Below are 13302 nucleotides of genomic sequence, written 5' to 3' on the forward strand. Positions count from 1 at the left end.
ACATTGTATGTGTCAAAATTATTGATTTTTCTTTTATGCCAAAAATCATTAGGATATTAAGTAAAGATCATGTTCCATGAAGATATTTTGTAAATTTCCTACCGTAAATATATCAAAAATTTATTATCATTCATTAGTAATATGCATTGCTAAGAACTTCATCTGGACAACTTTAAAGGCGATTTTCTCAATATTTTCGATTTTTTTTTTTTGCACCTTCAGATTCCAGATTTTCAAATAGTTGTATGTCGGCCAAATATTGTCCTATCATAACAAACCATACATCAATGAAAAGCTTATTTGTATAAATCTCAATTTTAAAAAAACTGGCCCTTATGACTGGTTTTGTGGTCCAGGGTCACATATGCTTCTGCTTACATACGTGCTCGTTTGTTTCTACTTCTTCTTCACCATGTTTTGATCCAGATATTCAATACTCTTTCAGAAGATGTGTAATAGTGCCTCCTACATAAATCAGTGAACACACAGAAAGCCGGACATTTCCGTCCATGGGGTGGACTCGTTGTCCTGTAAATGACGTAAAATTCTGTCAATGGCGGGGAAAGAGTTAAAAGCATGCAGTATTTTTGCCAAGGTCACTTGGATTTATATCCTCTGTAGTCTGAAGAGCTACAGTTTTTCTGTTTGACTCAGCAGTGTGCAACCCCAAACACGTCCTTTCGGTTCATTCCACATGAGTGCATACAGCTATAGAATCTCCTGACTGTTGTTCGGTCGCCTATATCACTCAAATTAGTGGAAATGTGGAGTTTATGAAATGTATTATAAGCACAACTGCAGCTTGAGCAGTTTTAAATGTCTGTGGCTCTTATCTGTCTGTGAACAGAGCCGACAGTAAATCTGCTCCTCTGCTAATCAACAAGAGAACATTAAAGAAGCTTGTTCACCCGCTGAGCACCGTCACCATGTACAGGCCCATCTTCCTGAAGATTTCCCAGTCATCCACCTCCATGATCTTGGCAGCAATCAGGAACAAGATGCCAACGGGCATGTAACTGCCAGAGGAAATTCATTAAGTATCATTACATTTATAGTCAATATTACTCATAATTCCAAGAAGCTTTTCATTTATAGGCTGATGTATCTTCCAACATCTTTTTATCAAATGCATAACTGTAATAAAAATGAGAGGTTTCTATTTTCTAAAGAAAAAGTGAGTGGTGCTCCCTGTGGGTGGTTGCTAGGGTGTATCTACGTAGTTTCAAAGGTTTTCTGAAATGGTTGCTAAGGAACTGCTATGTGGTTTCTAGGGTATTCAGAGTGGTTGCTAGATGGTTGCTATGTGGTTTCGAGGGTATTTTCTGTGGTTGCTATGTGATTTCTAGGGTATTTTGGGAGGTGGGGAGAGAATTGCTAAGTGCTGGCCAGGGAGTTCTAGGTGGTTGCTATACAGTTTCTAGGGTGTTGCTAAATGGTTGCAATACCATTTCTAGGGTATTCAGAGTGATTGCTAGATGGCTGTTATGCAGTTTCTAGAGCAGGGTTCCTCAAATCTTGCCCTGGAGGGCCAATGCGCTGCAGAGTTTAGCTCCAACCCTGATCAAACTCATCTACCTGTGATTTTCTAATGATCCTGAAGACATTGATTAGCATTCTCAGGTGTGTTTGATTAGGGTTAGAGCTAAACTCTGCAGGAAAGTGGATCTCGTGGGCCAGATTTGAGGATCCCTGTTCTAGAGTATTCCGAATGGTTGCTAAGGAATTGCTATGTGGTTTCTAGGCTTTTCTGGGTTGTTGCTATGCAGTTTCTAGGGTAATCTGAGTGGTTGCTCTGTTAGTAGTGTTAAATTTGTCAGCCATTTTTAATTTAGTCTTAGTCTTAGTCTTTTAAATTAGTCTTAAAATTAATTTTAATTAGTCTAAATTAGTCTTAAGGCCCGTTCACACCAAGAACGATAACTATAAAGATAACGATATTAGCGTCCACAACAGCGAACGATATCGTCTGTTTATTCTAATATTATAACTAATATTATATAAATTCCTAATAGTAATTCCAATAATTCCAAATTGCAACAATGTTCCTCTATTAAAACAACAGCGGTTGAGAAAGTGCATTTATTCAGCAACCACAATCCCAAACAAGAATTCATTTAAGATGAACATCTCACATGGAGATCAATAAACTTCAGCTTACTTGTTTGTCTGAGTTTTCAGATCATCGTCAGCGCTACAGCGATGAAGAGGGAGCGCGTGCTCATGGTTGCCAGATTGCAAAAATTAAGCAAACCACCGGGGCAGAAAACATATCCTTTTAACAGAGAAGCCGTGATTTGGGTATTTGAACTCTTGATATCTGGCAACCGCACACATTAAAGTAGTAGAGGCATGTATAGCAGTTCGCAATAATATTTTGTCTCCTTTTTTTTGACGAAAATAAAAAGAGATTTTGGTATAGTTTTTATTTTTTTAAATACATTTTAGTCTCGTCTTTTATCGTCAACGATATTGCATGTTGATATAGTCACAGTTATCGTCTATTGACCTGATTGTCGTCTCGTCATCGTCTCATTTTAGTCATGGGAAAAAAGCTTGTCAACAAATATTTTCGCCATAGTGTTCGTTAACTAAATTAACACTAATTCCTAGAGAATGCTAGGGTGGTTTCTAGGGACTAGCTATGGAGTTCTAGGTGGTTGCTATGCAGTTTCTAAGGTACTCTGGGTGGTTGCTAGGGAGTTCTCAGTTGTAGCTAATGTGGTTTCTATTCTGGTTGGTTGCTAGGGAATTGCTTTGTGGTTTCTAGGGTGTTTTGGGTGGGTGCTAGGGAGTTGCTATGTGGTAGCTATGGAGTTCCAATGTGGTTGCTATGTGGTTTCTAGCGTTTTCTGGGAGGTTGCTGGGGTGTTACTATGGTATTGAGAGTTTTCTGGGTGGTTGCTAAGAAGTTGCAATGTGGTTTCTAGGGTGTTCTGTGTGGTTGCTATGTGGTTTCGATGGTATTCTGGGTGGTTGCTAGGAAGTTGCAATGTGGTTGCTAGGGTGTTCTGGGTGGTTTCTTACTGACCCAAGTCAATGCAGCCCATCCTCAAGTCTGAGTATGAGCGATAATAGTGATGATTATAAATAATGATTCCTGCTTGTAAGGTGTCAGAACTAACCACATAATAATCTGAACGAGTCTCATGGTTGCCTCATTCAGAGCATCAAAGAACTCGAGCAGGATTTGACCCCTTTCTCCCATCTTGCCGATGACCAGGCCGAAAGTCACACAGAATACGATCAGACCAAGTACATTAATGCCATCTGAATATGAGCCCACAATCTTGTAGTCTTTGGTCAAATTCTATGGAATAAAGAAGCCAAAAATCAATACATTCTCCATCATACATTCTCCATTCATTTTTCAGTCTTTCTCTCACCTGTGCAACTGTTGAAATAATTGTGGTGAACGGTGGAAATGTAGTCATATTACTTGTGCTTATGTTGGTTTTCGATGGTTCAATCTCTTTGTGCTGCGTCTTATACTAAAACACAGATGATGTTTATTGAAACAAAATATTATATCTGCATGCCTTAATATAAGTTAAAACATATTATATTTTACCTGCTGAAAACAGGCTTGCACAAGATTTTCAGGAAACATATTCCTATGAAGAAATTAGATAAACAAACCACTTGTTTAAAGTGCTTGATATAAATTCATAATCATATTATAGGTAACACTTTAATATAGGGACCAATTCTCACTATTAACTAGTTCACTAACATGCATATTACTAGCATATTGGCTGTTTATTAGTACTTTTAAAGCACATATTCTGCATGAGCATATTTTAGATCCCTTAATTCTACCCCATACCTAAACTTAACAACTACCTAACTAACTATTAATAAGCAGCAAATTAGGAGTTTATTGATGAAAAAGTCATAGTTAATAGTGAGAACTGGTCCCCAAACTAAAGTGTGGCCAAATTATGTTATGTTATGTTATGTTATGTTATTTTACGTTACGTTACGTTACGTTACGCTACGCTACGCTACGCTACGCTATATGTTATTTTATGCGATCAGGACATATAAGCCATACCAAAAATGGTCATTGCCCAAGTTTGTTATTTATTGCAATGAATATCACGCATTCCTTAAGTGTTCAAGTATGCATATTATGAATGCATATTATGCATATTTGTATATTATCTTTCTTACAACATAGGTAGACCAAGGTGTGCAATTTTTACCTAACCAGGTCCAGTAAGGTGTCAACAGTGGTCACATTCGGAGTGCTTCCTGCTCTCTCGATATTATCAGCACTCTGAGACACCCCGGGTTTAATCGTCATCACAAGAACGATTCCTTTTAAGCACAACATCATTGTTAAACAATCCCAATTTATGTCTTTTAAGTTTATTGATGTGATTCTTACGTGACTCACCAAGAATGACAGCGATGATGGTAGTGGAGAGGTAATAAACCACTGCACGCAGACCGATCCTGCCCGACACCTCGGAGTCCAGCGCTGCCACTCCTTCACAAACAAGACCAGAAGTTATGCCTACTTATTCATTCTCCAGAGAACACACTTGACACACTTAACAATGGCAACAAAGAACGTTAACCAATGCAAGTTGCACTGCAACAAAAAAAGCTCTGTAGCTACAGTTTCCCTCCAAAAGTTTGGAAGTGCCCTAGACGTGAGGTTTCAGACATTATCAGCAGCATAAATCCTTGTCTTTTTGAGATGATTTGCACTGATAAGGGACGACACAAAGTTTGAAAACATTAAAACAATGAATTGAGAACCTAGAAAAATACTATAGCTATTTATAAATGAGCTCTAAACTGTGTTCTGATTGGTCTATTACATTCTAAGCTTAAGCAGATAAATAAACCGGGGCCAATTTAATCCAGTAATCAAGCATCACAGCTGCCAAAGGAGCACATATGACTGTGACGTGTATATACTGCCATTATTACAGTATGTAATCAAAATGAAATTATTATTGCTGGTCTTCAGTGATATCGCCTTTATGCCAAGAAATGATAAGGATATTGACCAAAACTTAGACACTGAGTGCATTTCATCCTTTGGGACGGCACTGTATACTGTACATATTTCGGCAATAAAATATTTGGCTAAACTATGCCAGCGTTTTCTAAATAGGAGTTTATGAACCCCTGAGGATTCATGAGGAAACTACAGGGGGGTTGTGAGAAGATAAAAAGCTAATAATTAATTAAAGTGCCCCTATTATGGATTTTTGAAAATGACCTTTCATGCAGTGTGTAACACAGCTCTAAGTGAATGAAAACATCCTGCAAAGTTTTAAATCTGAAAGTGCACCGTGTATAAAGTTATTGTCTCTCAAAAGAAAGAGTCGACTCTGAATCATTGAAACGAGTCGTTTTTAAAACGAATCCCAAGCCGTTTCATGTTGATGTCAACATGAAACATTAGCATATTCCCCGCCCACTTGCTGGGCTTTTCGGGTTGGTCTGAATGAAAATGCAAAATCATTCTTTGCCACTAGGTGCTGCTTTTGGAGCAAAAATAGTGGTTTCCCCGGTAACGCTGTACACAAAGCAGCACTGCGCTCACAAACGCTGCTTTATCAGGCATTACAGGCGAGATGAAATTAAAATGAGACCAATCGACCAATCACCGCAGATTAGCGTCACGCAAAGGTGGGTTTGGAAAAATTAATATTTGAGCAAATCGTTTGGGAGTCGTTGAGCAAGTAAGGTACAAATAAATGCATATTATAAGACAATGAACGTGTTTTTTGACCTTGCATGCATGTCAACCTGTTGGTAACTCCCAAAACCAAAATATGAACCTTTCAGAACCCATAATAGGGGCACTTTAAATCACAAAATGTAAAATTAAAATATAAACAATGTTTTGAAATAAAAACAATTAAAATAAACTATTTACTAAAAAAAAAGTTAAAATATGTTGAGTTTTTACCTGAATATAACCATTAACCATCAACCATCAAAGAACCCAGAACATGTGAATGGTTTGTTAAATTATAGAAATATTAACTTAAAATCTATAAGGTGGTACTTTAAGTAAATAAATATTTTAAGTTAATGGGGCTCAAATTTGACTTTGTTCTCCTTTAAAACACTAGATGTCACAGAATTCACCTCGGCACTTTTCTTAACAACTGCGTTTGACTTTGCACGTGAAAATTTGGCTGATCCTTGACTGATCACGAACAGCAAAATTGATTCTGCATTTTGATTTCATATTTAATGATATTAAATGCTGTAGATTTATATAGCAAATGAGAATTGATCAAATTGTTGACTATATTTTGAGACAAAGGACTTGTTAATGTTTTTCAGTTTTGTTCAAGGGAGTCAAAGCAACGTTTTTTTAATAACGGAAGAATTTGAAAGTATGGTATTTGTGGTAAAAAGCACAATAATTAATTAAAGGCACAATAATTAACATGATAATAAATAGCTGGCTGACTTTTCCATTTGTTGACATGACATGGCTAGACTCAGATGGTAAATATTATATACGCCTATTAATTTGGGTGTCAACCTTAGAGATAATCACCATATTTATAATTAAACCATCATATTTAAAAATACGATATTAATCATATCATATAATAAAGTATCATATTTATTGTTGCTAAATTATTATGAGATCTCCTTGAATATGTTCAGAACCTTTACTTTTTTAAATAATTTTGTTTCTGTATTTTTTTTTTTACTGTATATTTGTTGTACAAACTTTGCTAAAGTGATTGTTTTGAACAAAGTATTTGTATAAATACTTTGTGCCTTTTACCCTGTGTGTGGGGTAAAAAGCCCACCTTGCCACCTCGTACATTTATACGATTTTTAAACAAAACAAACCGCTTTTATGATTTATTTTCACACAAAATCTGTTACTCCATCGACGCTCAATAAAAACATTTATATTTTTTCTGCAGTCATACACTAGTGAAAAGCACATTTTACTTAAGGTGTGCCTTTAGCCTCGCTGCACCCTATTATAGTTATATTTCTGTTTAAATTTTCTGTTTTGACTTTAATTTTAGATAAAGTTTTAGTATTTTGTGCGTTTTTGTCATTTTTTATTACTTTTTTAAAATAAATGTCTATATGGTATATATTTTTTATTATTAATTTTTTTGTAATTTATTAATATTATTTATTATTATTTATTTTTTTTAGCTTTAGTTTATTTAGTTTTAGTTATTTTAGTACCTCAAGTTAAAATAAACCAAAAAAAAAATAAAAAATTATCCTTGGAAACTACTGAAATAAAGTTTTTTTTTTTCCATATTTTATTTTATTTAAATGTTATTGTTTATTTTAAGTAATAAACATGTTTTTTTTTAAATAACCCTCCTTGGCTGACAGAAATGTTTGAGAATCATAAACAGGTATGACTAATGTTCCACATATTAATGACAATTTTCAAATATAATATAATATAATATAATATAATATAATGTGTTTTGTAATTATAGCTAGTGGGTGATTCTGACATTCTGTGAGATTGAAAAAGACAGAAGACCCTGGCAGGGCTGCGATTAGTTTTTTATGGGTGAACCCTCATCCCTGAAGGTGGCCCTGGGACACTGGTAACATAAAAGCCACATTTACAACCTCTGAATTTTCACTGCGAGTCATAAATGGAGATACTGTCATGGGCTGAAGAGAGAGCGATACCTGTTATCATGCTGGAGACGATGAGAGGCAGGATGACCAGCTTTAGCATTCTCATCAGGATTTCTCCCGGGAAGCCAAAGTACTGCTTCTCCAGCTGCGACAGAGAGGTGTAGTCCCGCACCAGCACTCCCAGCGCGATCCCTGCAGACAGAAAGACAGAAAGCACGTCAAACCGACTGTAAGTGTGAAGTTCTCCATTGTGCCTAATCTACACGAAGCCCGAAAAAAGCCAGACTGAATGTACAGAGCTAAATATTCCAATAATAGCTCAAGATCAACTTCATATTCATTTGTGGTGAATTACTAGTCTGATTGTACTGTATCAAAATGATCATCGTCCCTGATCTTTAGAGTGATTTCACAGTGAGTGAGACAGAACCCAAATCTCCAATCTCACTGACATTTCGAAAGGATGCTAACAATAAGAAGAGCGCGCTCGTAAATGCTTTGTGATATTCAGGCCACAAATAATAACCCTGATGTATTTGTTGTCAATTAACACGAGGTGTGCTGAATTGCCTGCTGCTGGTAAACTGATAAATATATTTCAGACAAATGTGTCCTTTTGAGTTTTCAACCATCTCAGTTTCATTCTTCTATAGGGTTGCAAAAAGGTGTTTAATTTCCAGTAAATTTGGGAAATATTCCAGGATTATTTTTGAATATTTCAGGGATTTTTGGAAAGTTTCCGGAAATTTACCAGAAATGTTCCACCCCTTTGCAACCCTATTCTTCTATAATGATGGATTTTGATACAGTCAGATATAGCGTATATCAAAAGAACTAAACAGCTTTCCAATACCCTTAATGAAGTCCATTTGACTGCACTGCAGCTACAGCAAATAACATTTATATTTATGTGTCTGTTTCCAATCTCCTTCTATAACGTCAGGCATAATTTACAAAAAGTTGCACAGGAAAATCTTTGCTTTTAGCAAAGATCAGATCAAATGTGTGCTGAGGTGCAGTTGTCGTTATTGTCATTCTTTTATCCCTTCTCAAAAAGAACTTGTGTACATGTTTTTTTTTTTTTAAATGATATATTTTTAAAAACTTTACTTGCTGATGTATTAATGAAATAAAAGGACACTTAAGTGTAGTTAAAGAGAGAGACTTTCATGAAGGTTTCTTAACACACTTTAGTAGACTTTTAAAAGCGTACTTTGTAATATGTCAAATGTCAAAAAGTTTGTTGTGTTTTATAGAAGTACACTTATTTTGATTTGTTGACTAACATACTAAAGCACATGCAAAGTACTTGATTATGATTTTAACTGTAGATTACATTACATTTAAAGTTAACATTTTTAAATGTACTTAATTGCAACTTCATCATTATGTTCAAAGACCATAGAAGTAATTATGAAATTATATATTAAAGATGTACTTAAGTGGATCCAGAAACACTCTAAAGTTCAGCTAATTGCATTTAATATACATTTAAACTATAATACAATTTTTAATTGTGATTAACATGCAATTATGTGAACAAGTTTGCACTTAAGTACAAGTTTCTTTTTATTCTAAAGGATATTATTTCCATAATAAGTAACGTATGCTAAAGTGTACTTCTTTTTCACTGAAGACGTCTTGAATGTTTAACGAGGCTAAACCAAACCCAAGTAACCACAAACGCAACAGTCAATTACAATGGTCTCTGATGTACTGTAACATATCGTTATTACATTTTAGCGTCATAATGATTATGGTGCTTATGACTGAGTAAATAAAAGATGATATAAAACACTGAAAGAGTGATTTGCTTGACCTGCCTTTTGTTTTATTGTAGGTTACTGCACAAGCTTGCATGGCATCAAAACAATCTGTGTTTTGACCATTGCACAAACATGGCCATATAAATCCAGAAAAGAAAAGAAAATAACAAGAGCATAATTTACTATAAGTATTAAACAGGCTCAGGACTGAGTGTTTGGTATACATAAAACATTAACCACTATTTTGGCTATTTTTATAATGTAAAAATGCAATCAAAATAACATTATTATTAATATAGCAATATTGCACATATTATAAAAGTGTATTAATTTTATATAAAAATAGGACATGCCATCACTGCAGTCAAGACTTTTCTCATTGTCTTGTCAGTACATATAGTGTATAATCTATGACCGCTGCTTAATTGCCTCACCGATCAGCTCAGAAATGCCTAATAGAGCAATAGTGAGATTTTATTGGAAAGCCTATAAGTTCTGAGCATTTTGCCAAGCATTAAACCATTAATGTTGTGATGACTAAGTTTTCACAAACTGGCCAGTTTGTGGCGAGGCAAATAACTACTCATGGTTGTCATAAAGATTTTTTTTTGTACATTTCTGCACAAAAAATGTAGGAAAGAGTTGGCATTCGGGTGAAGTTGTCTCAGTAACTGTAAGGTTATATATTTTAATTACACAAATGACTTGTCAAAACTGTATTTAATTAGAATATTTGTGAATACTGGCTTTAAAAAATGTTGTAGGCTAATAGCTGATAAGCAAACAAATGCACATAATTAAACCATGCTGGCATATATTAAAGGGGTCATATGATGCGATTTCAATTTTTCCTTTCTCTTTGGAGTGTTTTCAACTATGTGATGAGGATATATTTAACAGAAAGGTTGAACTGAGCTCTCAGAAAGTTCTCACGTGTTCTATTGTATTTTATTAATTACAGACATTTTGTATCACAGTTTACTATTTTCACTGCATGTTGAATTGTTTTGTTTATCATAACAGTTTACATTTTCATGAAAAGTCGAAGCCTATATGCTGGTTTGCTGATTTCCCAGTCTGGCCAAGCTGAAAAACATCTCTAAAACCAGACCTCAAACGAGCTTCGCCAAACTGGGAAACCAGCAATCCGTCGTATTGTTTTTTTTTTCTGTATTTTTAATAAGTATATTGTAAAAGATGGCTTTTTTAAAAGCAAAAGTCACTCCAAAAATGTACTCATCTTCAGGCAATCCAAGATGTAGATGAGTTTGTTTCTTCATGGGAACAGATTTGGAGAAATGTAGCATTGCATCACTTGCTCACCAATGGATGCTCTGCAGTGAATGGGTGCCGTCAGAATGAGAGTTCAAACAGCTGATAAAAACATCACAATAATCCACAAGTAATCCACACACCACTCCAGTCCATCAATTAATGCCTTGTGAAATTATGTCTGCATGGTTCTAAGCAACAGATCCTTAAGGCGTTTTATCGTTAGACTGACGCTTTTGACCAAAATGACCAAATATTCAACCTCTGTTGTCTCCCACATCAAAATCCACCGACATATTTGTTTAGAGCTGTTTTGGACTGTTTTCGCTTGTAAATGATGCTTGATCTGTGCATTTTTCTCTCCTGATTGAGATTAAATGGCCTGTTTAATGGAGAAAGCTGTATTATGGATAGAGGAGCAAACGGAAGCAATAGTTGACATTTGAAAAAGTCTTAATGATGGATTTGTTTCTTACAAACAAGCAGTTTTTCACTTCACAAGATGTTAACTGATGGACTGGAGTGGTGTGGATTACTTGTGGATTATTGTGATGTTTCTATCAGCTGTTTGGACTCTCATTCTGACGGCACCCATTCACTGCAGAGCATCCATTGCTGAGCAACTGATGCAATGCTACATTTCTCCAAATCTGATGAAGAAACAAACTCATCTACATCTCGGAATAAATTCTCAGCAAATACTCATTTTTGTGTGAACTAGTCATTTAAATTAGGATTTCATATTTTAAAAAGGGGCATGTTGTCACAAAAGATCAACATATGTCCAATGTCTTATTAAACATATTTCTAACCAGTAACTATGGGCAAGTTCTATATAGACTTTCTAAAACAACAAAGTCACGGGAATAAAGTGTGACAACTAGCCCCGATCTCTTTATAAGCTACAATGTGTCACTGCTTTTGTGAGATGAATCGCAGAGAGATTTTACTGTGTCATACTGGAAGTCTGGTCACGTTTCTCTGTGGCAGTAATAAAATATCTAGACGCAAACACACACAGAGATCAATGCCTTCATTCATCACATTCACCCATCAACACACCTGCAGATACGTGCAGCTAAATGCAACAAACACTTTATTTGCTGTTATTGTCAAATCAGCCATTGCATGATATCAAATCAGCGGTGCAGATCCATCGAAACAGCAAGCACAGACAGAGAATTAGCGCGGATATTAATAAAAAACAACAGCACTAGATAAATAATTAACGGCATGAGACGTGATTGAGCACAACAATGCAGCGAGATAGACGATGCAGAGAAATGTGGAAGAAAGATGAACGCGCTCCAGCCCATCTTACCCAGTATCACCGAGCTGATGGTTGCTATGAGAATCCAGTTCCTCTTCAACAAGCCCTTCACATCCCTGCCTCTCGGCTCTTTCTTCCCCAGCATATCCATGACGGAGACGCGAATGAATCTGGCGAGGCTCGCGGTCTTCAGACGGAGCACCGGCGGATAACGTGCGGCGGCGGCAGCAGCAGGTTTGCCGTGAAGCTGCTGTTGGGAGGGAGGGGTGATGTGATCTGCTGCTGCTTCTGTCTGTGCCAGAATCTCTTGATAACCATTGCTCGGTCGTTTATTGCAACTTGACCTCTGATTTACCGTCATTTCGTCTCATAGGTCCGTAAATGAGGTATAAAAATATTAGAATTTAGAAAGCACAACATATCACTGTCATGTCGACGCTCGTGCTTATTGTGCAATATAGGCTAGTGTTAAAATATAAACATCGAATTCTTTCACTCATTAGTTAAACATTATAAATCTTGCCTTATTTTGTTTATATGTAGGTACTGTTTGGTCTGATTAACAATTAACACGCAGTTAAAGAGGAAAGCACGTTCACACCTTTGCTTTCTTAAAGGCACAATATGTAAGATTTTTTTTTATTAAAATATCCAAAAAACCACTAGAACGGTGTTATATATTTTGCTGACTTGTGTACTTACATTATTCCAAATGTTTCGAAGAATGATGAGAAGACACACATTTGTATAATTAAACAATGTTTTATTAAAACTAAACAATGTTTTATTAAAAATATAAAATGTAGAAAGTTTTCTGTGAGTGGTAGGTTTAGGGTAGGGGGATAGAATATACAGTTTGTAGAGTATAAAAACCATTACTCCCATGGAGAGTCCCCATAAAACATAAAAAACAATGTGTGTGTGTGTGTGTGTGTGTAAAGATTTGCATGCTTCCATTCCCTTAGTTTTGACAAAACAAGTGTGTTTAATTGTATTGAATGTGCACTTGTAGTGTACTTTAAATTGTAAAAGTAGGCTACTTTTTAAAATACTGTAATTACAGATAATAATAATATCATATCAGATACTAATATCAATGTAATAAAAGGTCACAAGTGTACTTGAAGAGTGCACTAAAAGTTTTACTTTAACGTACATTTAAATCATTGTTTTAATCTTAATCTTTTGTCATGTTTTAAAGAAGTACACATATTTTGATATGTTGAGTATCATACTAACATGTAAAGCACATGTGCAGTACTTGAGTATAATGTAACTGTACTGTGTACTTAAATACTTAAGTGGGTCAAAAGCACTCTACTGCATATACATTCAAACATATATTAATGTATAAAGTCAATATAAATGTACAAACATAATATTAAC

The 13302-nt window shown here is 35.4% G+C and overlaps 1 protein-coding gene across 1 annotated transcript in view; it reads right to left on the reverse strand.

The window, feature by feature from the left end:
• Positions 1-12131, reverse strand: part of slc1a1 (solute carrier family 1 member 1) — a 22964-nt gene extending 10833 nt beyond the window's left edge. Inside the window, exons 1-8 of the mRNA XM_016561851.1 lie at positions 11968-12131; positions 7660-7800; positions 4397-4489; positions 4203-4317; positions 3569-3611; positions 3384-3488; positions 3123-3307; positions 909-1016 (exon numbers count right to left, since the gene is read on the reverse strand). Of these exons, the coding sequence (XP_016417337.1) occupies positions 909-1016; positions 3123-3307; positions 3384-3488; positions 3569-3611; positions 4203-4317; positions 4397-4489; positions 7660-7800; positions 11968-12067 (890 nt within the window). The 5' untranslated portion in view covers positions 12068-12131. The remainder of the gene's footprint in view (positions 1-908; positions 1017-3122; positions 3308-3383; positions 3489-3568; positions 3612-4202; positions 4318-4396; positions 4490-7659; positions 7801-11967) is intronic.
• Between the last annotated feature and the right edge of the window lie 1171 nt (positions 12132-13302).

The sequence above is a fragment of the Sinocyclocheilus rhinocerous genome, unplaced genomic scaffold (assembly GCF_001515625.1).
Source record: "Sinocyclocheilus rhinocerous isolate Xijiao unplaced genomic scaffold, SAMN03320098_v1.1 scaffold3972, whole genome shotgun sequence".
Classification (NCBI taxonomy): domain Eukaryota; kingdom Metazoa; phylum Chordata; class Actinopteri; order Cypriniformes; family Cyprinidae; genus Sinocyclocheilus; species Sinocyclocheilus rhinocerous.